The sequence below is a fragment of the Bombus vosnesenskii genome, unplaced genomic scaffold, assembly GCF_011952255.1.
Source record: "Bombus vosnesenskii isolate JDL3184/JDL3185 unplaced genomic scaffold, Bvos_JDL3184-5_v1.1 scf7180000013272, whole genome shotgun sequence".
NCBI classification, from domain to species: Eukaryota; Metazoa; Arthropoda; class Insecta; order Hymenoptera; family Apidae; genus Bombus; species Bombus vosnesenskii.
In genome coordinates this window covers 1,070,343-1,098,020 of record NW_022882930.1, presented here as the reverse complement: position 1 = coordinate 1,098,020, position 27,678 = coordinate 1,070,343, and the positions used below count along the sequence as shown (strand labels likewise).

General features: G+C 32.2%; 3 protein-coding genes across 5 annotated transcripts in view; all 3 read left to right on the top strand.

The window, feature by feature from the left end:
- The first annotated feature begins 896 nt into the window (after positions 1-896).
- Positions 897-4,618, top strand: LOC117231415 (protein spaetzle-like). Of its 3 annotated transcripts, none has more exons than XM_033489847.1 (7): positions 897-1,139; positions 1,242-1,412; positions 1,802-1,938; positions 3,357-3,518; positions 3,746-3,811; positions 3,869-3,972; positions 4,355-4,618. In XM_033489847.1, the coding sequence occupies exons 3-7, from the start codon at positions 1,882-1,884 to the stop codon at positions 4,584-4,586; spliced, it is 621 nt and encodes a 206-aa protein (XP_033345738.1). In that variant the 5' UTR covers positions 897-1,139; positions 1,242-1,412; positions 1,802-1,881; the 3' UTR covers positions 4,587-4,618. The 3 variants fall into 3 exon arrangements, with proteins under 3 accessions (XP_033345738.1, XP_033345736.1, XP_033345737.1); XM_033489845.1 differs by having other exon boundaries at positions 897-1,151; XM_033489846.1 differs by having other exon boundaries at positions 897-1,151; positions 1,242-1,938.
- A 2,355-nt stretch (positions 4,619-6,973) lies between these two features.
- Positions 6,974-9,751, top strand: LOC117231414 (uncharacterized transmembrane protein DDB_G0289901-like). Its single transcript, XM_033489843.1, has 2 exons — positions 6,974-8,457; positions 8,775-9,751. The coding sequence occupies exons 1-2, from the start codon at positions 6,984-6,986 to the stop codon at positions 9,620-9,622; spliced, it is 2,322 nt and encodes a 773-aa protein (XP_033345734.1). The 5' UTR covers positions 6,974-6,983; the 3' UTR covers positions 9,623-9,751.
- An 8,363-nt stretch (positions 9,752-18,114) lies between these two features.
- LOC117231166 (RYamide receptor-like) overlaps positions 18,115-27,678 on the top strand; it is a 48,089-nt gene continuing 38,525 nt past the window's right edge. Inside the window, exon 1 of the mRNA XM_033489316.1 lies at positions 18,115-18,987. The gene's annotated coding sequence lies outside the window, so the exon portion shown is untranslated. The remainder of the gene's footprint in view (positions 18,988-27,678) is intronic.

Below are 27,678 nucleotides of genomic sequence, written 5' to 3'. Positions count from 1 at the left end.
TACTACAAATGAGGAAATTGGGGAATATATTGGGTTGGCAACTAAATAATTGCGGATTTTGTCAATACCATCTAATGACAAAATCCACAATCACTTAGTTGCCAACCCAATAGTATTAATTTTACGAGAATGTAAAATCGGAGAATACCTTTTATTTTTGGATAATTGTTTTTAAGCTCAGAAACGATACGAATTCAATTTCCATCAATTTCTCTATTTCAATGTTCGATATTGGAAATGCGATCTCTTTTATTTGCGGACACATCGTTTCACTAAAAAATCTAAATTTTATTTTCAAATACATTTACAGCGTGTACTATACAGTAATATTATAATATCGTATTGAAAATTATTTGTACAATTTTGTGATAAATAACTACAAAATTAAAAAGTGTCAAATTAATAGAATACTTCCTTTCAAAAATACGTGTTATTGAAGTAAAACAGAAAACAAACACCGCGTTCAATCCTCGCTATCCATTTTTGACAGGAAACGATAGTTCAGGAAGGATTATCGAGGCTTTCTCGCGGTCGAATAATTAGATCCGCTGAAACTCAATCAATCTTTCGTTAGGCGTGCCTTGTAAGACGATTTCGTTAAATTCAATTTGCCAGCAGTAAGTATTGCCGATATTTCATCGGCAATGAAACGCCCATATATCGCTGATATCGCGATCAATAAAATTTATCGATAAAGCTTGATGGAAAAAATCGGAATTGTCATATAAATACGAACGGCATGACGAAACTATCCAGAGTGCTTATACACGACGAATTTTTGTAGTTGTGCGTAACTTGTTTTTCAAAGTAAAATATTGATCGAAATTTATTTCCTATAATTTAGGTATGTATGGGACTAATTATCATATGTACAGTTTGACACAGAAATATCGCTATCGACCTGGAAAGTTCTTCATTAAAAATGTCAGAGAATGCTCGAATTGGGAACGAGAAATATTTTTTCACGATATGATCGTATAAAACCTCGGAATCAGTCATTAAGAAGTCGTTCGAGGTACTAGTTTCTTGACACTGACGATCACCAGACGTTGTTTACGCCAGAGTCTAGTGACTAGACTAAAAACACACCTTGTTGAGTGGTGCGCAAGTCGAATGTTTCATCCGAAAGAACAAAAAACGTGAGGATTTTCGTGAGTAATTTTATGACGTACTATTTCCACTACTTTTCAGAAGAATATTTTTCAGTCGAAACACTAACATTTACAATGGCTTTCTTTCAGCGATAGTGGCGATGCTTTCATTTTACACGTTCATCGTGTTCTCAGTAACCGAGCGTATTATAAACGTCTGTTACTTCCGAAAGATCATTAGCCACTCGTATCGGTCGAGGATCATTTAAAAGAATTTCCGCGATCTTTGCCTAATTGATTCGAAGCTTCACGTTCGTCCAGGTATCGCTCATCCTTTTCTCATTAAGCGTCTGCCGCGATTCACGCGCACGGAAGTGCATGAATAAACGAACAAGCATGCTGATGGACCTTTGGCCTTGTTAAACGCTCGATCAAGTCAAGATCGAGTCAAGAGTCAAGACCGTTCTCGTGCGAGTGCTATACGTATTCGTGAATCTTATCTCAATAGCCGGAAATTAGAAACTTTCGAAACCTTGTCATCGTTCGGAGAAAAACACCCCTTACATTAGTGGAGTTGACAATCATCGCTCGAACATCCACTACTCTCTCTCGTGAATAAGTTAGCCAAAATTAATTGCAAACATGAACCTGCAAACATACACAGTTGAAGTTAGTGAAACAGTCATTGAAATTAAAATATCGTGTTCTAGCGAAAAAGGAAGAAAAGAAATCATTTAGGAAAAAGGAACAAGCTGTTATCGTAGTGTGGAACACTGATCACCGAAACACGATGAAGGAATCTCAAAGCATAATTTCTGTATTCAATGTTGCAATCGGTTTGTTACTGGTAAGTAATATGAAAAAGTCTTAATTATATTTTAATAAGTTACTATTTAACTTAGCATTGGACTCTTGATATCTTTTTTACAAAAGCATCCAATGAGTTTAAGAAATCCAATAATTTAAGAAATAATATTTATTCGGCTCTGAATGATAAGCCTTTCACGCTGCAAGTAATTAATTATTATATTTGTTCTCGATAAAACCATTCTCAAATTTTAGTGCATTGTCTCTTCTTTACAAAACCACCCGAAAAAAGTGTGTTTCTAGCATTAATAATTAATAAAAAACAATTTTTCTCAAAGACTAAAAATATTAGGTTCTGAATTTTATCAGTTGTAAATCTGATACTATCAGGTCTGATAGTTTGGATTTAATTGCAGTAATAATATTCATGGTAGTTTCGACTAAAAAGTGTTTCTCAGTTACTAAACAACTGTCTTAAGTTTGAAGAAAATACAAATGAATCGTTATTGACATGCATAAATTTTTGTTCCAATTTTTTGTTAATGTTTTTTTAAAATCTACGAAATGATAGTTCGTACATAAATAAAATACAAGTAAAATACATAACATATATTTCTAAGTCTTTTTGCTTGATAAAACAAGAATGTAGAATGTAAAATAGTAGAATACCATAATTCAAGGACTGTAGCAAAGATAATACAGTAATCTTTGAGTTAACCATTTAACCATTTTCAAGCTTGAAGCCGAATAATCGCGTTAACCCAAATGAAGATTAAACGAAATTCATTTATCGGATAGTTTGATTACAAGGCCGTTGTTTGAAACAATACGCTGAAACGATAAACTACTCGTAGAACTTAAACCAACGACCGTCTTTGCAGTTGACTGATCGTGGTCCACAGACTTGTCAGAAGTCTCAAAGGGACAGTCAGCTTTTGATTACAGAGTAGTTCTGAGTCTCGGCGAAATTAGATGCCATTTGAATTAAAAATAATAATTATTTTACGTTCGTTTTCTTTATTTCTCGTGTATCTTATTAGAATCCCTCGCGTTGAAAGTTGAAAATATGTATTAACGCAATCTACCAACAACAAAGAAGACAATCTGTCAGCTGTATTTGAAAAGGATTTTCCAGGACATCTCCTCTATATCTTTTGGTATTATGAAAGGAACGGTAGCTTTTTTGAACGAAGTTGAGTATATTAGAAAGCTGATATATAAAAATAAGTATACAAGAAATTATTTGTCGAAGATTGGTACGTAGAAATTTTAATAAATTTCAAGGTATACATCCCAATGATTAATTACGAATCAACCAAAGGTTTCATAATATTAAAAAGAATGAAAATTTGTAAGGAGTATCTCAATATTTTAAGACACACAATTAAATATATTTTTCTATTTTTGATTCAAAGTATCAGAAACATTAGGATCTTAACGAATCGTATCTTTTGAAAGGTCTTCAACAACGTCCACAGTGATTCTCAATGGCAAAATGAAACAATACCTTCTTGTAAAGGACAAACTTTCTGCGAGAATGTTGCGAATTATCCCTTTGATGTGGTGAAGAAAATAATTAGCAAACATTCACTTCTTAAAAATTATAGTAATCTCGATATGGTTAGTATTCATTTTTATAAAAGTATTTTCATTTCCTAATGAAAGAAATGCGACTTATCATTTTCTTCTCTTGATATCCAATCTTTTTTCTCTAATTTCTTATTTTTATTAATCAATTTCTGGATTACTTCATTCTTTTACTTTTCTATGACATATTTATATATAATATCTGTAAATGATAGATATGTTGCATTTTATTTTTCAAATTTTGTTGATTTTACTTTTAGGTAGAACCACTTAAACCCACTCTACCGATGCACTCAGAATATGGAACGAAACTCTGTCAGTCAATCGTAAGTACGTATAATTTAGTACTTGATTTCTATCTATATCATTGAAAATAATTTCAGGAGAAAATTATCTTTCCAAAAACGGCGGAAAATATGAATAACGAGTGGTCGTACGTCCTTAACACTGATGATGTGGTACAGGGAGTACACATAGAGAAATGCGTGTATGTAAAATACATACATTGTCTATATAAAAGAAATTAATCCCTATCGCCTCTGTTTGTTTCGCGTCATAAAATACCAGCAGCTTTTTATATTTATATTACTGCTACCTATATACATAGGAAGAAGCAATAACTAATATATTATCGTTGTCAATTTTATCGTTAAATATCCTAGATCAGTGGTCCTCAACCTAAAGTTCGCGTATTCCTAATTGTAAGGATAAAGACTTACAAGAGTATGTCAGGATTTGTTATTAAAATTTTCATAATTTTATAAAATTTGTTAAATGTTTGTGTCATCTTTCCATATATATATATATAGTCTATATATGTATATGTTTTATTTTATTAAAACAATCTTAGAATCATTATTTTTTTATAGCAACGAAGGCAAACGTTGTAGCTCGATAAATGGGCTCGCAAGAGGTTACATAACCGTATGTAAACAAAGGTACGTTCATAATCAACTCCTAGGACTTCAGAAGGGTGGCTCGTATACCTATCAGCAATTCCGATTCCCATCCAATTGTTACTGTTACATTGAATACGTCGGCCCTGACATACGGCTCGTCGAAGTAGCAGACTTCCAAAACAAATCAAGCGATATCAATTGACCTTATTGAATTCATCTAAAACGGATGTCTATATTATATAGAAGAATGGAGTACTTAAGAGGAAATTCCATTACTCTGTGATTTTTCTTTTTTCATAACATTGTTATTGATTATCTATACGCGATATAGTCGCTATGTCAGATATAAAATTGTGCATATAAAGCTTCATAAAAGGATAAAGAGAAGTGTTTATTGCTGTAAGAAATTTTTGCAGGGCGTTATTAGGTAATAAATAACTGAACAATTATATTTTAATCTTTTTTATCTTTGTTAATATAGATGAATTTTTAAAGGAACGAATTGTGTTCTTTTATGTTTTTATCCTATTGTTTCGTGTTTAATGTTTATCGTTTAATGATCAGACATTTATTATATTTCATTTATGCATGTAAGTACATATTCTTCGAATAAGAAAAGTGACAAAGTATATAGATATAAATATAATAAAATTTGAATATCACGAGAGGACGACATAATAAAGTGTTACATATGTAAAGTGCAGTGAAATAAATAAAAGCAATAACTCTGCAAAAATATGTCTTCAATTTTTTCATTTCATCAGAAATTGTATGAATGACGGAATATTTCCAAGCATTAGACTTCCATTTTATTTCCCATTAAATTTTGTTAAATAAAAATAAAAATATAGTTAATTTTCTAAAATCCGACTTCTTTCGCTTACGTAAGAAAAGATTGTAATTAACTGCAGTTTTTATTTTGATGCAAAATTTAAGAATTAATAATTGTTAGCTATAAAAAGATAATTTGGTGGCGACGCAATCTGTATATTAAAAATGGTAACTAATAAAATACAGTAGCATAGTAGCAACGAAATAAAAAAATTTTTCTTGATATATTTATTTTATTTCACGTTTCGGTCGTTATTTTCAACAGCTGAACATATTGTGATTCAATAATACGTCTCCATATCGTAACACCTGTTAAACTGATAAATATGATATCTGGAAAATAATATGGGAGACAAAGCTACATACAGAACGAAAAAAATTGGAATTTTTTGATTTCTTGGCAACATATTTCGATAATATTTTCAACGTTATTTTACAATAAAATTTATTTATATTTTATTACCTTCAGTGGGATTTGTTCCAATTGTATATTTCTTGTTCAATAATCTTGCTTGCAACGTTTTAATCCTCTCAAAAAGTTTTACATTTATTACCAAATTAAAGATCATCTTCCTTTTTATAAAATCAATTTGTTTTAATTATATTTCTTTGGATTGTACATTAGAATTTCTATAATTTAAAGGCAATTCTTTATATATAACACCCTGAATACAAAAAAGTATTTAGATTAATAAATTGTTAACAAATTTTCTTAAGATATCAGTTGGTTTTAGAATAACTAAGGAACGGAAAAGCACGAATAATTAATAAAAACCGAATTAAAAAATTGAATTTCTGTTCTGCGGAACAATAAAAATTTCCATTTATTTATTTTTTTCAAGATGTAACCAACATTGCTCCCACTTGTCAAAGCACAATATTTGTCCTTTCATTTCTAAGCTGATATTTTATTTAATACTGTTTGAAACAAATAAATAAAATTTACAATAAATTGTCGTTAATTATGTATATCTAAAGTCATACATGTGTCTTCTTAATATGTCTTTAATACATTTTCTCAGAACAAGTTACTTGCGCACAATAGTAACAATATTTAAACAAGTGACATTAATGATATTAGTATAACTCCGTCACTTATAATAAAAATAACTTGCATAATTTACATAAGTACTTTTATATCCGATATCTTCTTTTTATTTATTACCATGTTGCTCTGATATCTCGATGTTTCTTAACTGACTGTAACGTTCGAAAATGATAGAATAATAAGACGAAACTCTCGTATCTTGTTATAAAAATATTATAACAATAACATTAATGAATAATTATGTGAAAATAACCATAAATATCCAAAAATACAATACGATTAACGTTCTAGCTAAATGCGAAACGAACAAACACAATTTGTTATTACACGTAACTCGTCTACTTTGCGTTTCGTTATATGTAAATACGAAACATTTAAGTATTAAAATATCGTTTGCGCAGAATAACAATGCAAGTATAATTGGGATATTTTAAAATTCGAAATAACATCAACTTGAATAAAGCACAAAACTTTTGACAAGTTGTAAAAACACAGCAGGATACACTAATTACGAGAGCTTCCGCGAACGAATGTCAATACCTATGGCCACATTGGAAATTGACGTCCATCATATCGCGCAAAGAAAATAAACGGAAATAAAAATATGTCTGCGGAAAGAAATATTCGCCGTTGCAGATGTCGATGTTTAATTTTCATTCAAGTATAAAAGCAACGACTTCGTCACCGTACTGCAGCAGTCCGAAAAGGAAACAGCTAACCATGAAGATCACGTTGTTGTTGTTGGCAGTATTCGTCTGCGTGCAGTTAGCGATCGCAGGCGTGAATATAGAAGCCAGAAAGGAAGCGGATGCGTCCGCAGAAAGCTCCGGATCGAAGAGTTCCCAAGTGGAGAAAAAGGAAGAAGCATCGCAAAGCTCCTCGGCTTCTAAATCGTCAAATGAAAAAGAAAGCTCGAAAAGCGGCGGAGGCATAGAAATCAGCGGAGGCGTAGAAAGCGGCGGAAATTGGAAAAACGGTGGAAGCTCGGGAAGCGGCGAGAAATGGAAAAACGGTGAAAGCTCGGAAAACGGCGGAAAATGGAATAACGGTGCAAACTCGGAAAGTGGCGAAAAATGGAATAACGGCGGAAATTCGGAAAACGGCGCAAAGTGGAATAACGGTGCAAGCTCGGAAAACGGAGAAAAATGGAAGAACGGTGGAAGCTCAGAAAGCGGCAAAAATTGGAAGAACGGCGGAAGCTCGGAAAGCGACAAAAATTGGAAGAACGGTGAAAGCTCCGAAAGTGGCAAAAATTGGAAGAACGGTGGAAGCTCGGGAAGCGGTGAGAAATGGAAAAACAGTGAAAGCTCAGAAAACGGCGGAAAATGGAATAACGGTGCAAGCTCGGAAAGCGGCGAAAAATGGAATAACGGCGGAAATTCGGAAAACGGCGCAAAGTGGAATAACGGTGCAAGCTCGGAAAGCGGCAAAAATTGGAAGAACGATGGAAGCTCGGAAAACGGCAAAAAATGGAATAACGGTGGAAATTCCGAAAGTGGCGAAAATTGGAATAACGGTGGAAGCTCCGAAAGCGGCAAAGATTGGAAGAACGGTGGAAGTTCGGGAAGCGGCGAAAATTGGAAGAACGATGGAAGCTCGGAAAGCGGCAAAAATTGGAAGAACGATGGAAGCTCGGAAAGCGGCAAAAATTGGAAGAACGATGGAAGCTCGGAAAGCGGCAAAAATTGGAAGAACGGTGGAAACTCGGAAAGCGGCAAAAATTGGAAGAACGGTGGGAACTCGGAAAGCGGCGGAAAATGGAATAAAGGTGGAAACTCGGGCAGCGGCGAAAATTCGAAGAACGGTGGAAGCTCCGAAAGCGGCAAAAATTGGAAGAACGACGGAAGCTCGGAAAGCGACAAAAATTGGAAGAACGGTGGAAGTTCGGAAAGCGGCGAAAATTGGAAGAACGATGGAAGCTCGGAAAGCGGAAAAAATTGGAAGAACAGTGGAAACTCGGAAAGCGGCAAAAATTGGAAGAACGGCGGAAGCTCGGAGAGCGGCAAAAATTGGAAGAACGGCGGAAGCTCGGAGAGCGGCAAAAATTGGAAGAACGGCGGAAGCTCGGAGAGCAACGAGGGCTGGAAAAACAGTGAAAGCGGAAAGAAAGACGAAAGCTCAAAAAACAGCGAAAGTTGGAAAAGCAACGAAAGCTCGAAGAACGATGGCAGCTGGAAGAGCAGTGGAGAATCAGGTAGGATTAATAAATTATCAAACGGATATACAGAAATTTACTACACTAAAAAATTTAGAGAATTTAGCGAAATTAAACCCCTATGAATTATTTACTCTTGTTCAGTACGGAAGTAGTCAGGTTACAGTACACTTGTCAAATCTTTAAAGTCGATTTTCTTGAAAACGGAGCCTCAGATGGAAAAATGTTATAGTAAATTTTTTTCTTCTTTTTTTTCACGTAGAATTATCCCGTATACGAATATAGATCTGTAAATACTAGAAACCATAAAACAAAAAAATTCCTTTAATCCATAAACCAATAAATTTATTTTACAGAGAAGTGGAAAGATGGTAAAGTAGTGGTGGAAGGCAGCGTTAGTATAAACTGGGCAGATATCAAAGAGCAGGTTAGCAACATTGCTACATCCTTAGAAGAGGGTGGTAACCTCAAGGCTGTATTGAAAATAAAGAAAGGAGAAAAGAAAATTTCAAGTTTGGAGGAAATCAAGGAGAAAATCCGTATATTACTGAAATGGATTGAAGAAGGCAAAGATACTAGCAGCCTATTAGATTTGAAAGAGGGTAGCAAGGATATTGCGTCGTTGGAAAAAATCAAAGAAAAGATCCTTTTGATCGTTAAGTTAGTGAATGAAGGAAAAGACACTAGTGGTCTTTTAGATTTAGAAGCGAGTGGCAAAGTAATTCTAGAATTGCAAAGCGCCATAGAAGAGGTTCTCGCAAAGTCAGAAAAGATAACCAAAGTATCTGAAGCTCTTTCCGGTTTACTAAAAAGCAAAACTGTCTCGGACATAAAACCGCTTCAAGCAGTAATTCCTTTAATCCTTGAATTGCAAAAATCAGGCGTTAACCTTAGTACTTTAAACAAGTGGTCCGCCACTAGCGTAAGTGCTATAGACATAGAACGCGTCACGAAAACGGTTCCAGTGCTCCTTCAATCCATGAAAGGAGGCGTGGATGTTCAGAGCCTTTTGAGTGCGAAAGGTGCAAAGAAACTTGGCATTAGTGCTTTGGACTTGCAGGCTGTTCAAGGAGCTCTCGGCGTGATTGGAAAACTAAGTTCAGGTGGTGCGTTGAACCTAAATGGCTTGTTGAACTTGAAAGGCGGCGCTAGTGTGTTAGATGCAGGAAAGGTCGGAGGATTAATTTCTTTACCGAAACTTTAAGAGATAAACCGATAAAGGCAGATATACTCTCGGAATATTTTTTTTGGAAGTTGAATAGTCCATAAAACAATTATTTCTGATAATTATAATTTAGCCTAAAATATTAAATAAAATGGAGAAATATATGAGAAATAAGGTTTAAATATATAAATAATAAGTTTTAATTTATATGTAATGTGTTGGGAAGAAATTTCTCTAATAACAAGTTGAATTTATAATTTATCGATATATTCTAAACACGGAACTTGTACTTGTTCAAAGAAAGTTCTAATATAATACAGAAGAATTAAGCATCAGTAGTATATTTATTTCTATATAATAACATCCCTACGCCTCTATAATATTTTCACGATACTAAGTACATTATACATTCATCACGTAATTTTGATGCTACGTAGTAAAGGCAAAAGGTAAGTATTCACAGATGTATACAGGGAGTCGATTAATGAATTTAGATCTAGTTACTACAATATGACGAAGTCGAAGATTATAGTATTAATTTGAAGAAAATTTCAATTCTACGAATACTTTTTATTTTTGGATAATTTTTTTAAGCTCAGAAACGATACGAATTCAGTTTTCATTAACTTTTCTATTTCAATACTCTGCTAAAATGCACTTTTTCTTCTTTGTGGGCGAATAGTTTAATTAAAAAACCTGAACTTTATTTTCAAATTCATTTATAGCGTGCATTACACAGTACTATTATGATATGTTCGTCATTTGCATTGAAAACTACCGGTAAAACTTTGCGATAAATAATTATGAAATTAACGAGTGTTTGATTGATGGATCAGTTTCTTTAAAAAATACGTGATATTTCTATAATATAAATTTGAGGGAAATTTAGAGACAACTCAAAACGGAGGCCACATTCAAACCTCGCGATGCATTTTTAATGGTAAACAATGGTTCAGCAAGCAAACAAAAGGTAAGGGAAGGCTCGAATGAGTTTTCCAAAAGACTGTATTTATGTATGTAAATAAGTTGAATATGTGTATATAAGTAAATTTGTTACGCACGAGTCTTAATTTTTGAAACACTTACATTTTAGATGTGGTTCAGGCTTGGATATTATTTAAATAAAAAATAATCAATCTGTCGAATACCTCCTACATCTTCGACGATTTCGATGCCCCTGAAATACGTTGTCCAGGTCATCAATTTTTACAACTTTTATCTGCACATATAATGGGTGCTCGATGCTAATTTTTGCAAATAATCATCTTAAGAAAGATTACATAACATGGTATCTTATTTGGCTCGCAATTATTTTGAAATAATTATGCATTAATGCATTTAAATGAGAAAATAATACTTCTTTAAATTATTTTATTATTTCGCCAGTATAAACGATTAGTTTGCAAGAACGTGACCTTCGTGTTATTACATAAGACAAAGTTACTGTTCTAAAATTATCTTGAAAAATCAAAGTAATAAATTATCTGAATATTTTTGTTTCAAATAAAGTGTATCCGCATCTGCTACTGTTTTGAAAAATATTCAACCTTGTTACTAATTTTACAGATCGATAAAAGAGATTGGTGTTCCAAATTTCCGGCATGCTTTCCATTAATATTACGTAAATTGAATTTTTTAGCGATTAATAACAATTGATAAATTCTATCGAAATTTTTGTCACGAGAATGTTCGACCTCTATATTTGTTGGTTTTACACATATCCTATTAATTTAGAAATACTTGGAGAATATAACTTGAAATGAACAGATTATTGTTTCGCTATAATCACGTTGAACATTGTTGAACTCACTGAATAATTTCACTCTTAAAATTTGCAATGGAAATTCTCTTTTAACTTGCCTTCATATTTAACGATATTAACGACACATGTCATTCACGGTAATTAAAATGTTTCAAACTAATACGAAGCGACATAGTATTATTTAGAGAGGTTTCAGAACACGTCTTTAGAACATACCTAACAAAATATGTTTGCTTCATTATGGTGATTTGTTCGCGTGAAATTCCTTACTTATATCATTTTGAAGTTTTCAAAAACAGTTTCTATAAAGTCCTCTACGCCTTGCGTCTAGTTCGTAATTCTCATTAGCGTGAAACGAGACTTTAATTATTCAGCTCCCTTTCAACCATTATGTTAATGCATTTTCAAAAACTATTTACATAATTTGAAGAAACGAAAATTGTTACATGGACTTTAATAATCATTATAGAGTCAAATTTGTAATTGTTTGCAGAAAATATATACTCACATTGGAATCTTCCCAAGAATATGATTGTTTTATTGAAAGGATATATCAGACGTCGATATCCCGCTCTGTGACTTGACGATCTCGTACCTATATTGAAGTGAAGTCTATAGAGTCATATCGAATTCTAAGAAATTTAATCGATCCTTTGATACAGTAATTTTGTATTTTTTGAGACTTCTTTTTTCGCGTAGAATCCTTTCCGCTGTACCACCAGTTACCAACCACCCTGTATAATTAGTTAAAGAAGAAATAAATAAAACAATAGACAAATATTCTGTGAGAAAAGGAAGCTAGAAATGCCTTTCTGTTATATACTGAAGATTAGATTATTATGTACTGAAGACAAATAATAAGTTTAATGTCATTAATTAATCACGTTCGTCAAATTTTATTTTATTAATTCGTTTACGTAATCTTACTTTTCACGCAGCTTTTGTTAACTCTTTGTCTCTACTTCACCTATTTTCCTATATTTCTCGTAGCAGAAAATATGCAATAAGTAACTTAGTTTTATATTGTTTCTATCATACAAAAGTGACTCGAGAGAATCAATTAAAATTCTACCCATCATAAGTCTCGTGACTTAGAAACTAGGTTATACTCCAGGGAACGTGGCTAATTTAATCCAGAACATCAGTGAAAGGAGCGAGTCGAGGCTGAAAACAATTTTGAATTATTAACGCCGTAGATACGACTTCGTTTCTGCTTCCATTGACGCGAATACTTGTAAGAGTATTAGCCGTATCACCTTCAAACCGACACGACGTCAGATTTGAAGTGGCAAATCTTGGAAGGCATAGATCTCAGAATATTCGCTCACGGCCAAGAATTTCATAGATAATGTATTCCACGAGAAAGCCAAACGTTTGTCTTCATCGCGTGCCATTCTCTCGAAGGATCAAATAATTTTGCACGGATAAAGCTTCGAATTTCAACGTGCTACATCTTTTACTCAGCCTTTCTTAACTTTTCGCTCTTTGCCAATAATTGAAGTTAAGTTAAATTAATTTAAAGGAATATACTCTGAATATATTAATTTAAATTAAAAATTACATTATATACTTTATTAAGTCTTATTTTAAATCACAAACATTACATTCCTAAGCGTAATATTCTACTGGATAAACCATCGTTTTATAACATATGTAACATTACCTCCATACAGCTACAAATCACACCGGAATCAATCTTAATACTTGAATATAGAGGTTCAATGTACCAACGTTAAAGCTTGCCAGTTTACCACCTTTGTCATCGATTCTGGTATTCTCTTTGCCGACGCTTTATTCATCAAAGCATTGATACCTCTGACAATTTTGACTGATATCACGAACATTATGATACTCCTAACCAGATCTTTGGGTTCTGTTCTAGGATGAATAATTTTCAATAGGATACCATTAAAGAGACAAACGTCAATTTTCTAATGTTGCTCCGTCTATGTCCAAAGCTGATTAGTATCCATTTTAGCTCTTGCTTTGTCGAGTTGACGTTGTATTATACTATTATCATTTTCCTGCGTATGATTATGAAATTTCATATTATATAAATTTTTATACCGTTTCGTAGGTTTGAAAAATTTAACAGACAATACCTTCATATAAAACTATTATTATGTTATACAAAACTACTACTATTATGACAATTTATAGACGAAAGTTTTCTATCTTTTTATGGTAATGAATAATCAATATCTCAAATTTTTTAACTTTCGCAAGACTTTAATGCACTCAATTCCTTGTTTTCTTTCATTTTATAAAGATCAAGCGATAATGTTCTTTCGTAAAATTTTGCGAAGTTTCGTAAAGATTGAAGTAAACGATAATTGAACTGTATTAGTACAGATGGATAGGATAGGTGAACCAAAATCGACTTCAGTGATACGTAAAACTAACATTGTCTTGTTGCAAAACGTATCTTTTATTGATAAATTTTGAATGTTTCTTTTTCATCGTTGTATTTGAGTTGTTCATGTCAAATATTAAGAGTAGTACTCGTCCAGATTGAAATTCTGTTATATAAATAGCAGTTCTTTTCTACATCCATACTTAAATTACATGTAATTGTCTTATATCATCATTTAAGAAATATTCTTTTTATTTGACTTTTTACAGTTGCAATTACTATAATAAGTCATCAGTTAAAAATATCAAATATTGCTTTTATCGAGGATTCCAATAATCGATATTACCATTTTCTCAAAATATTTCTTAAAATTTATTTCAAAATATATCAATGGCAATTGAAAAAGCTACTGAACAACAAAATTTTACATAAAATTTACAGTTTTATTAGAAATAATCGATTAATCGTAAATAGACAGAAATCTGAAAGATGATAAAAGAACATTATTTATCAAAGTCAATCCACATTAATATCACGTGTCTGCTCCTTATAATCGCCCGCTTGGAACACAATTTACACGTAAATGAATTTATGCAAAAACCGAAGCAGGTTCTTAAAGCAAAAATTCCAGTAATGTAAAAGTAGATTGAAGGGGCAGTCAGTATTCTGTGTAATGTTTTAAATGCAAATTGTAGCCTTTTACAAAATCTACGTCCACATCTTTGTGTCCACATTTTGTCTACAAAACGTGTAACATTTTAATTTATACTTTAAAGCTTCAAAGAAATTCAAGTAATGAAATCTGGTCTCTCGAGACTTTTGAATTAAATTATTAGATTTTAACATGTACAAAGTTATTACATAAATTGGCCATTTAGTAAAACTCTCCTTTGATCTTTAAAAGGAGCTTCAAGTGTAGCTTCAACGTGAATGAAGCATAAAATATGTATGGCTAATTAAGAAGCAATTTTAATATAATAATTAGAGAACTACAAAACTTAAATAACAGCGACATATGGTGTATTTAACAATTATATACTTGATGCATCGATTCTTTGAGAATTTCGCGTATTAGGAGGATTTTAGAGATTTAAATTTTTCCTACCAGTTTCAATATTATTCTATATTTTATCTCGTTTAATAACTGTTCATTAATTGGTACTGCGAAAGATCTCGTAAAACAGGAAATCGAAATTAATAGAACTTAAATGAACTCAATGAGACCAATTTGATACGGAAATACCAAACTGTGACGTGACAAATTCAAAACAAAGTATTCCTCCATTCTAAATTTCTCCATTCCTAAATTCTCGATATCGCGCAAAACAATTCTTAGTACTTCGAATTGCTAATTGCTTGACTGACGGAATTTTCTATCTTCTTACCAAATCTTCGTCCACCAGCGGCCAACTTCTTCACTTCCATTCACAGATTAATTATAATTTAGCTTAACTCATTGTCAGTCAAGTCAGTCACTCATCAACGCTTAGAGTTTAGCATCAACAACGAATCAGGTACAGTTTAATAATTAGTCAGATTAATCAAGATACAAGTGCTATATTTTGACATATATATCTTATACCAGATATATTGTGATTGTTAAGTCAAGTTCAGGACAGTTAACTCTCTCTCTCTCTCTCTTTCTTTCTCTCTTTTAATCTAACAAATACTATAAAACAGTATCCATATAAATCAGTTCCAATCATTCTTTCTCGTGCTAATGGGTGGACCTTCGGCAAGATTAGACGGCACCAAACGCAATATTCCAATACACTGGGTGAATAAGCATTCGGGTATTAAACATGAATAATATTCTTGAAAGGGTGAAAACATCGAGAAAATATAAAAACTTTATCAGTAACGCCACCAAGCATCTATCACCTTCGAAGTGAACCTCTAAATATAACGTCCAGGTCTGTACACGTGGCAAATAATAGTCCTCATGCATGCCGTGTAAACCATTAGCATTATTCGACGTTCCTAATAGATCGTACAGAAGCTCGTAGATTCGTTCACGTGGCTCATCAGAACGCTATCTCTATCATTTGAACCAAATTAAACTGGTTCTTTCTTATAACAAACAACTTTGTCAATCAAACTGTTTTCTGTTTGAACAAAGGAGCTTTTGCCAGCGAAGTATACAAAGCTTCTGCATCAGCTTCTGCATGTTTATAGAATTCTTTACATTGTGACGTAAGGCACTGTGAGTTTTAATACATTTTCGTCGATAGGTGTTTGGGACGTCTTAAAAAATTATTCAAATTCCAACATAAAAGCAGCTCGATGATGAACCTGAAAAATATTACAGCGAACGTGATAAAATTTTTTAGCCGAGGAGTATAATATTCTACGTGAGATGTTTGATTATCAGTATGGGGTGGAATGAAGATCATTTTCTTATATGACATGCCTTTTTATGTCGATGTAGATATGTATTATGAATAAGTAATGCTTCGTAGATATTCGTAAATGATGTCATTCGATAATAACTAAGAGTTACTCCATTAATTTCACTTTTATTAAAGAACAAGTCTTTATATTAATTTTACTCTTTTCGTTTCTTACTTATAAATACGAATTTATCATCGTTAGGTTAATTATGATTTTTAACAGTTGATTTTCAAACTTTTTAAAGTCAAACATGAGAAATAACATCAACTAATTTAAAATCATATTTGAAATTCCGATCTGTCAACTTATAGTCACCGAAAGATCCGAAAACCTTATAGAGAAATTTGTCAAATTATCAAAAGGGTAAAATAATGACAATCGAAAAAATGATCAGATTTAATTTTCTGTACACTGATAACATTTCTTTGTATTCTTTTTGTTCGCTAACAAATGGAACGGCTCCCCTGAAATTCCTCGACAAGACTAATTGTCTTATTCGAACCATTCAGGGTTCCTTTTTCCTTTCCGGATCGAACAAATGAGAAATCGCATGTAGGAAACAAGCAGAAATCCAGTGTCTAGTTTATTCCATTTGGATGTTAACCCTGACCGTAACATCTCTAGAACGGTCATCCTAAGAATAACGATCGCACTGATCTTCTGCCCGAGTCTTTTCGAAAGTGGAATCTCGCGTGATCAAATCTGTAGCCAGAGTCGTGTTTATAAGCTATTCAGTGTTTCGCTCAATATTCATCAATATCTCGCTCATAATAATGACTTGACGTTGGCACACGATATACAGTATGTTCAGCCGGTTGTCTGACCACGAAAATGTCATAGGACGTCACGCAGACTGACATCATTTAACGCTTATCTATTCTACTTACTATTTATTACTTGTACTTATTTTTTCACGTAAAATCATTTTCTTAGAAGAAATCCGGGATAATTCATAAACAGCTACCAGTTATGGCATAATATAATAAGTATATTGCGGATTTTTATATATTTTTATATTTATATGAACATAACTAGAGATATAGATCCTAAATACAAATTTGTCATCTATCAAATATTACTAATCTACCAATATTATATAAATATTTTCTATGAAAAGCAATTTAAAATATAGAACTGTGTTTGATAACAATATTTTGTTGAGTAAATAGTTAAAGAAAACCAGAAGAATATTTGTTTTTTAAGTCGACAGTTTATTCATCGTCAAACTTTATTATATTACAACGAATACGTTTTCTTATTACTGGAAAGAAATTGTTCTCGTCGTACGAAACACCCTTCGTCTGATCGTTTTGTATCAGTTGAAATGACGTATCTTTTGTCATTTCTTTTAATACTTTGTAACAAGTCATACAAGTTCCCCTTGAAATCGTGTAGAGCGTCCGAGATCGATACCATTTACAGTAAAATGGTAAAACGTGTTTTTAAAAAAACGCATAATCGTAACCAAAACATGTTAAATAAACCGTGTAGCAATTAATAACGTGCGTTTAAAACGCGAATAAACCGTGTAACAAAATGACCATATAAAAATGAATTGCGTAGAAAGGTACCGTGTGAAAAGAATTACAAGTGTATTCTGCTTTGAATATTTATATATTTTTGCATATTGTACGCATTGTGTGCAGTTTTGTACCATCGAGTTTTCCATCAATACATAAAAATCCGCCGTTTAATAATAACTAAAATAGTTAAACAATAAGCGATCTTAAAAAGAAGAAATAATTAACTAACGAAAAGCGTTGCAAAATGTAATATTTGATTTGTACGAAAACCAGAGAACTGAATAAAAGATATAAGATAGCAGTGAAATTTTAACCGATCCGTACCAATCTATATAATTTTATAGAGAAATCCAAATTACATGCATTTGAAAATTAACTATTCTCAACATGTTACAATAGGTCGAATAAATATTATCGCGAGAAAATGTGTATGGAATATCGTGTTTACGATAGGGGTGCGCAGTAAGGGTGCGCGTTTTCTAGCCGCCGTCTGGTCCTTTGTGCAAAGTTCGCAGTCTGCCTGCGGCCGCGCTTGATGAAACTTTATTTCGCATCACCCTTACCTTAGAAAAAACAATTTTCTCCACGTATTTCGGATATTATTCTTCGGTGGTCCAACAAGCTGTCAATATATTTTTCTTTTCTATCTTCTCTTCCTTTTTTCCTTTTCTCATATAGTTGGTAGATGTCGGCGTGAAATTAATCAGTGATGTAAGATGGAACGGACAGGACTGGCGCGATGATCGAGGATCGATGACAACCGTTACGCAAAATATAAATGGAAAATTGTCTCGAACAATGCGTGGGTGAATTCTAATTGCAAATCGTTGATTTCTTATTAATATGAAACAGTTAAGGGGAGGTGATGATCGTACCTCGATGACGCTTAAATGGATGGTGTTAACGAAGGAAATGTATCCGAAACGTTTAGACTGTGATTTGCAAGTAATTGTGACGAATGAATATTTGTTGAGTAATAAAATTGAGTAATAAAATAAAATAAAAACTGACCGCTCAAGTTGTTTGTGTAAATGAGAATAATATAAAATAGAAGCTCTAATAAATGGAAGATTATTGAAATTCTTCGATACTAGTCCGAAAAATGGACTTTAAAACGACGATTTCAAAAGTTTCGTAAAATAGTGCTATACGTTGTCTTACTTACAAAGATAAAAAGAAATGGTGATAAAAACGAAAACTTATATGGAAGAATGAGGAACTGATGCATGGTGGAAATCGATCGAAAGTTTTTTGAAGAGTTTTTACGTGACACTATGAAACTTTAACCGGAAGATGAGGAAATGACAAGCGACAGATCGATTAGGAAATGATATGCTTGTGGACGGGGGTCGTGTAAGTTCATCGTCGTAGCAAGGTAGGATAACTCGACAACTTTTTCCCCATCTCGTCATCTCTCCTGCAAACTTTTACTGTCCTTTGCGTTGAGATGCACAGAGGTATACAAAATTTTGCTCGAGTAACACTGAATCAAACCATCTGGTAATAAATTCACCAACTTCAAAGAATAATCATACGAGATATTACATTTTCATTATTTTCAATTCAATTCAATTCAATAAAAAAATATCAAATTATATATGTATATATAAAAACATGATATTTCTTTTTTTTAATATTAATTTGATTTATTTACAATCTTCAATTTATATTCGCAATATAATGATAATTAAGCCGCGAGTACAGAAGAACTTACTAAGAAATATTCAAATTTACGAAAATTCTGTTCTTTCTAACAAAATAAAAACATCCTGCGTTAAATTATCAAGTGCTGATAATTCTGATAACAAAATGGATTTTCTAACATCATTTCGTATAAATTCATCGTCGGTATTTATCTCGTATTTGTCAGTTCTTCCATTAAATGAACGTAATCAAGATTAAATTGTATTACTCGAAGAAGTGCTGCGAACCATGGTGCAATTTTATATTAAAATTGAATTAAGTGAAGGCACAGTGTCATAATTACCGCACATAAGATAGAACCACGCTGTCGCAGTCGTGCTCATTTAAATACATCGAGCACGCATTCATGCCCTCAAGAAAATTCAACAATCTCGTGAACCATATCTACATTTTTTTTTAATCTGCATGTATGCAAAATACCTTAGGAATAAATCTCAATTTCGATACATCAACGTATTCTTTATATTACAGTTTTATGAAAATAATTGTATCAAATAATGAAATCAGGTATTTTATATTTAACGAAATATTTAATATTACGAGAAATTCAAATATTAAAGCTACATAGAAATCCAATTTATGGATATGTAAATGTAAATTACGTTGGAACTTTATAAAGTTCGGAACAGGAAATTCGGAATTCAGAATACGTGACGAAAGGGCCGTTATTATTAACTATAAACTTCTGAAATCTCTCCAATTGGAGAAAAAGAAATATAAAATTTGTTCTGAAAAGAATTAAATGATACAACATTCGTATAAAAATTATAATGGAATGCCGAGAAATATTTTCCAAGAGAAGTTTCGCTTATTACAGAAGACGTAAAAATATTTTTCACGTGCCACGAATAACGAAATATTCCTTCCTATTCCAACAGAGATACATTTAAGTCGAAATAATTATTTTATATAAAAATGTTTCGTACTAATTCACTTAACTTTTTTATCTTCAAATTCATATAATCTTCATCCTCAAAAGGGATCTGGCTTCGTCATTTTCCGAACTCGGACCGGATCATCTGAAAAGTCCACTTCATTACCGATTACTCATTCCAGAACCAGTCGCTTTATAAATCGAACATGAAAGTAGCTAAATGGAAAAAATGAAGGTACGCCTAAAGAACGAAAAGTAGGATTATACGAGAGAAATCTACAAAAGTGACGACAGCTAATTCTCCTTTTTCATACTTTTCTCCATTCTTTTATCGTCCTTTAACGTACACAATCGCAGTGATCGTATTCTAAAAATTTTCCGTACTGAAAATGGCACAAAAGGGAAGCTCGTAACTGTTTTATTGGCGTGCATTTAACGAACAATTCGCGAGATCGTTGTTTCAGCTCGGAAGATCTGTTAACGATATCGGGACTGTAGGATTCTTAGCATTATCGTTGAAATCATTTTCTTTATGATATTCGTAAAACCGGATTATTTTTTTCTGCCTGTGAATTGAATGACCACTGGATAGATTTTATACGAATACTAGAGGAAATTTTACGCTTTAAATGTTTTCTTATCGCGTTGCAACATAGATCACGATTTATTCTTGGATACTCAAGTTCATGCTTATAGAAGTTAAATATATAACTAAATCAACCTTCAAGGAGAACTGTATACTTTTGATTTTTGACTTATGGAATCGACTGAATTTCATTTTTTACATTTTCGTCCTTACATTTGATTGACTTTCTAATGGTTGATAAAAGTAAGTTTGAAAATGATAAATTTCGTAACACTATAATTTGATTTCTATGTAAAGATATTTGGCTTAAGGAATCTTGTAGAAGATGAAAATGGATTAAATCTGACATAAATACATCATTGTGATAAACAAAACGTAAACAAGACATACATATACATAGGAATTAAGATAGAGTTATTAAGATTTAAGATAAGGAATTAAGATTAAGTTTAGAGATAGATGGATAGATAAGCTTCAAGATAAGTTAAATTAAAATTTAAGATTTAAAATATTGTTTTGTCAGGATACCAGCCAACTACGCGTATCATAGACATAAACAAAATCTGTATGGTTCCAAAGAAACAGTTTAGTATAACTAAGATTGTAATATCTAGATGGAAGATGTAGTTACGAACACTAAGCTATTCCTTAAAATTCCCTTTCGTAATAATTTAATATGATAAACAAAATGTTGTAACATAAAACAAAACAGTTACATAAGCCAAGCGAAAAAAGTTGCAAATAGCGTTGCACAAACGCAATGTTGAACTGTCATAATACTCAGGAAGAAAAAGAGGAAGAGGAAGAAGATGATCGAATAAAATTCCTTATTTATATAAAACAACAACCAAAAAAACGAACGACACGTCCAGTTTAATCGTATTCACGTCATTTTTATATTTCATCCGCAATGAAACATTCAACAGAAGTTAAATCTCTTTTGCCATTAAATCCAACCTTACGGATTACTTGAGATAAATGCTTCTGAAACGAAGATAAGACTTATTCTATTATTATAAAAGCGCCCTCGAGATAATACGTGGCATTTAACAGTTGCTAGGTTAATAGGTAAGAATAATGTTGTGATAGAAAATAAATGAATGCATATGGGATTCATATATCTATAGTACAAATTTATATTTTAATATTTTAAAGATGGAAACAGATATTTTGTATTAGGTTGTCCGAAAAGTTTCTTTCGTTTTATAAGCAAATAATAGACGCACAATGTTCTTTGTTTTATATTAGTTTATTGAATTATGCACGAACATAATAATAGAAATAGAACGCAATGAATCATACCTAATTCAATAAAATAATCTAAAACAGAAATTGTTGTTCATCTATTATCACCATTGAAACGAAGGATACTTTTAGACAACCTAATAATTCTCTTTTATTGAGAAGAAAGAAACGTCACTATCACGAAAGATAATTCGTAAATGATTAGCAAATCTTAATCTTATCTGAAATAATCTTTAGCCAGATCCTGTGTTCGTAGCTGTAAACGACACGCAGCTATAAGACTCAAAATAAAATAAAATTGTACATTAATCTTTCTATAGACTGTTCTCTCTCTCTCTCTCTCTCTCTCACTTTCTCTTTTTTCTTCATTATAAAATCAGTCAATCTTTAGAAAGCACCGAAGTAATTTCGTGGTTCTTTGTGTTCACGTATTGCCGAGATATCCGGTTTTTTCGATCGTGAATGCGTAAGCGATTAGCCGTGATAAAACAAAGAATTAGATGTACGATTCTGATAATGTAAAAACAAATAATAATTTTTCCGCAAGATTGCTCATTAATTATTGATCGTAACAAATTACGTAATAAAAGTGTCTTGGGTTTATTTTATGAGGCGGAAGTGAATTCTGTAAAATTGTAGATTCTTGTAGAAGACATGAATGAGATGAACGCTAAAATTTAGTGGAATATTTGCGGACTATTTCTAAAGAGAAATTTTTCCTAGAAATCATACGCGAAGACGATGAGTGTTAAAATGGAAGAAAAAAATGTCTGCGAAGTTGAATATCTCAGTTTTAAATGTGAATGGGGAAAAATTTGCAAAAAATAATGAAAATTTATTTTTGGCTAACTAATTTCGAAAAGTCAAGCTACACGCATACGTGTGTGTTGTGACAAAAAAGCACGCGAATTTTATGCGAAAATTTTGCAAGAGAATTAAGAATAAAAGTTCTGTAAAATTCCATTTTAGCTGACATTTTCTAAGGATGTTCTACTTTTGTAAACAAATTTTTTCCGTGCTTGTGTCGTGATAGACGAATTTTTTTTAAAGGATTTCATTTTATTTCTTTTAATTACGTCTTCATATATTACGTTCCAAATTACGTTCTCCTTGCTGACAATAAAAAGTACGATTAAAATTATTTTTTTAATTAATATAAGAGGAAAAGGAAGATTCAAAATTTCAATGTTTTCGTTCTTAAATAAAATATCAAAAAATCTTCAATAAATAAAATATTTATTCGCTTAAAAAAGTCATTGTCCTTTTTGAAATCCTGAAATATTTCAGAAATCAGAATCGATACATTTATTCAACACTTGAAAGGACAAAAAACTAAAATCGCGTATTTCGACAAATGTAGCTTAAACAGTTATTTTCATTGTAACTGTGTTAAAATTCCTGCACGGTATATCGCGTGCTAGGACATGAAATATCTACGGTGATTGCTTTGTACATACGTATATAACGAATGTACACCGGTTCTGATCGATTGATTTAAATCGCGTGTGTTTATTTTGGACTTGCTTTGATAAGTGGCGTACGGACACGCGCATCTTCGCCATATACCAAGTAATCAACAATGTTCCTAAAAAATAATACGTTTTCAACGTGGAATTTTGAATATTTTTAATTGTTACAATCATTGATTAATGAATTAGTATCGAAAAGAAAATAATTAAAAATTTTGTAAATAATTAAAATGGTTTCATAAGAATATTAAATCATACAATTGATCCTTTTTTAGATGTATGTAATAAAAATAATACAGCTTGTGTGTAAAGAATTTTAGTTTAGAATTTAAAGGTATGAGAACGGAGAAATTACGTGAATTCAGTTCACTGAATTCTATGCGAGGTTTCAAAATACACATATGGAACATTTCTCTGTCAACGTAGGAGGTATAATTATATAATTAAAATAATATCTTCAGTATTTAAGTTACGACACATGCATATCTGAAGGATACTTGTACTCAACTTCTGCACACTCAACTTTCCTATACTACATTTAACAAGGTAATTCACATGCAAAAAAGATAAAAATCCACTAGAGGGATGTACTATAAAACCGAGAAAAAGCATAAAAAATGAATCGTAGATTTATTAGGAAAATATCTTTCCTCGAAACCCTTTAAATCAACTCCAGCACATGCGACACATCTTCCAATTTATATTTCTCAAGCTCCATCTCTCGAGCTCTGAAAAAAAGGAATTAACGCTCTCTATCATCCTCTATCCTCATCAACACGCCATTCTCCTCAAACCACACGCTGTTATATGTGGTCGTATATAGAATTCTATATATGGTCAGACAAGTAATCTATATACCTTAAGATCCATCCCTCAAATTCTGAAAAAGATCAATTCTCTCCATCATAGCCTCTCCATTACATCCTATTACATACCACGCTACTCTCATACCTCATAAAGTTCAACACACTCATTACGCACGTCACGAATCCGAGTCAGAATTCTCAAAGAAATACAAACGTGCGCTGCTATAGCTAGTATATATAGTGATAATTTATTGATTTTTCTTCACTTTCTCTCCGTATTGATGAGTGAAATTTTGCTCCTTTTCTCGCATGTTTCAAACAAAGTTTGTATTCAAGTATTCGAGAGTATTTGATAATACACAATATTTTAGAGTCCTCTTGCACGACTGAATTAATATCGTTAGTGAAGTACAATTTACAAACTACAAATTATTAATATCAATTCAGATGCTGATAACAGAAAGTTATCATGAAGTCGGTTATCATGAAGTCCACAATTTCACGACTTAATTAAGTGCGATATTTTTGTGATATAATTACAGATATGCTCGCAACAGATCTATGACACGATGAATATTTTGCTGAAATTAAAGATGCTAGGGTGTTCTTTTGTTTTCTTGGAAAAAAACATGAATAAAACTTGTTTTTATTATCAGCGTTTGAAATGCCTTTCTTCTGTAAAAATTTCATAATGAAACGAAGAGAATGTTACAAGTGAATTTTACGACTTACCACTTATAGATTCACGAATATTATAAATTATAATATAATAATATTATAATTATAAATTACAGCGCAAAAGGACCTAGATATGTAATGAAACTTGGATCCACAGCAATCGAATTTCACGCATATTCATCTATTTATCATCCATATATTTATTTATACATACATCTAGGTTTTCTTGCACAATAATTTACTAATTAATAAAGTAAGTGAATTGACGAATGGTAAACTGTAAGCCACAGACCTTTTTTTATATCAATTTACCACTCGTCAATTCACTTACTTTATTAATTAGTAAATTATTATGCAAGAAAACCTAGATATTGAAACTTAATTGGCAGCAAACACGTTTCATACACACATACACGTACACACGCACATCTATTGGCAAAGAAACGTGCGTGTTACCAAAGTAGTATACTTACTAGTCAGAACACGCGTGATAGATCGAGGATGTTGCATATTCATCTAGATAAGACGGTTCCTCGTGATCTTCGAGCAGTTTACACGCTCTTCGAAAATATCTACTATCACCAGGGTAGCTCAGATTGCGTCAAGAATAATGTTACACTATGAGAAGCATTAGCAAATATCGATCGTTTATCCTGGTTAGCCATCCCCGGTGTAATTTAGCGGCACGCGATATCTCGAGTGTTATGGTTACGCGTTAATGCCTGTCACGTTGCCGAGGTTTATGCAGTAGGTGCACGGATAATGCGGCGTGTAAAATTCACGAACTACCTGAACACGCGTGGAATCGATCACGTGTTGCGTTCAGCATTGTCCCTGAACTTAGGGCGGGTTCCATTAATTTGCATTAACTAAATTTCCATTAACTAAAAGCAGCAAGAAGTCACTCGAACTATCACTATGAAAATCATAGTGGTGTAAGACGGGAAATTCGGAAAATTTGAATTTAGTCACGTACTTCAGACCTCATAAGTATCATCCCTTCAGTTTCATAATTAATTAAGTGCTAGCTTTATTCTTTACCGCGATACGTTTCCTTAACTTCAAAAAATAAATTTTTGTAACGATAAACACAGAACACTGTTTCATGAATTATAATGCTAGACTGTCTTACGTATTACATATGCTATGATTCTCTGACCTATATTTTTCATAAAAATCAATAGTTATTAAACAAAAAGAGACTTAATATTATATAAATTTAATGGACGGTTATAAACAGAATATTAATTTGCAAATTGTCTCTACGAATTATATCAAGTGTTGGATAAAGTTACATCAATGCATGTCTTTTCTTAATGCTTTAATTTATGATCATGCTATATCGTTTCTACCTACTATAAGTATGACGAGGATGATTTCGTCTCACGCAATGATTCTGAGTAAAATCCTAACGGGAAGCGAGGCAAAGAACAGCATCGTAGCTTGTATTGAAATTTTTTATTATATGAACATGGAATGTAAATGAACGAACGTAGGATGAAGAGACTTGCCGTAATAGAATGAAAAGCTCTGAGGTGCCGCCGCTAGTATGAAAGAAGCTGCGTTCTTTCTTAGATTTGAAAGTGTCTATATGGAAGTAGCGTGGCTGCACGAAGTGTATCTATTAAAGACTACTTCTTTACTTTCTCTCGATCATTATTAAAGATACTGTTTTTTATGCAAAGTATAATGATCGGTGAAAATTTAGAAAAACTAGGGAAAGAATGTAGAACTTAGGTGTGACGCAAAGGTGATGTGACAAATGACACTTCGTGATGCAAAATCAGCATACAGTTATTTTTCATCCACGATAAAATTTAGTTATCAATGTTATAAAGTGTAAAACATTATGTCCAGCGTTTGAAAAGTGCATTAATCTCCCGTTTCAGCTCGTCGATATATTGTGAGACGTTTAAAACCTAAAAATTCTATTTCAGATACTGTACAGACGAGTAATCGATCTCGCTAGAAACTCAGTACATTTTATAATCTAATGATTTTTAAATGAAATAGAATGAAAAATTGTATTTTATGAATTAAATGTGAAATACACAGGCGATTGTACACTTTTATAAAAAAAAATGTTAATTACTGAAATATTTTGCATTTATTATTTGATGCAAATAATATACAAAATATTATGTGTAAGTATATGTATGTGGCATGTAATGTATCATGTTATCAGTTTTTAAAATGTATCTACGTAATGTATGACGTAATGATGCTAAAACATATTACATCCATAGAACTTTCCTTGTATGTATACCAAAAGAGGATTACATCTTGCTTTTCATTATTAATAATTCCCATCGTTAAGGATACTTGCAACTTTCATCGTAGATTAAATTCGTACAAAGTTATGTAGGTAAATAGCTTCTGTAAATTCTGGTCTACGTTGCAGTATGTTTAAGTAGATCTAGCCATTCGTTAATAAACTAGTTAGACAAGTGTTCTCTGTTCTGGGAGATTTTAGTCTTTTAATTCACTTGTATTAAGAATTATTTGAAAAATATTACATTATTTTATACCTTTTTACAACAGAAGAAAATTAAAGGTTTGTTTAATTTCGTAACAAAATTCTGGAAATTCTGCAGTCTATCTGTCATTAACTGTTGTTGTGAAATTACTCATCGAAAATGTCACACTATCACATATCATAACACGTCGGCTTTGAAACGTCGGACAAAGCTATTGCTGATAGTTA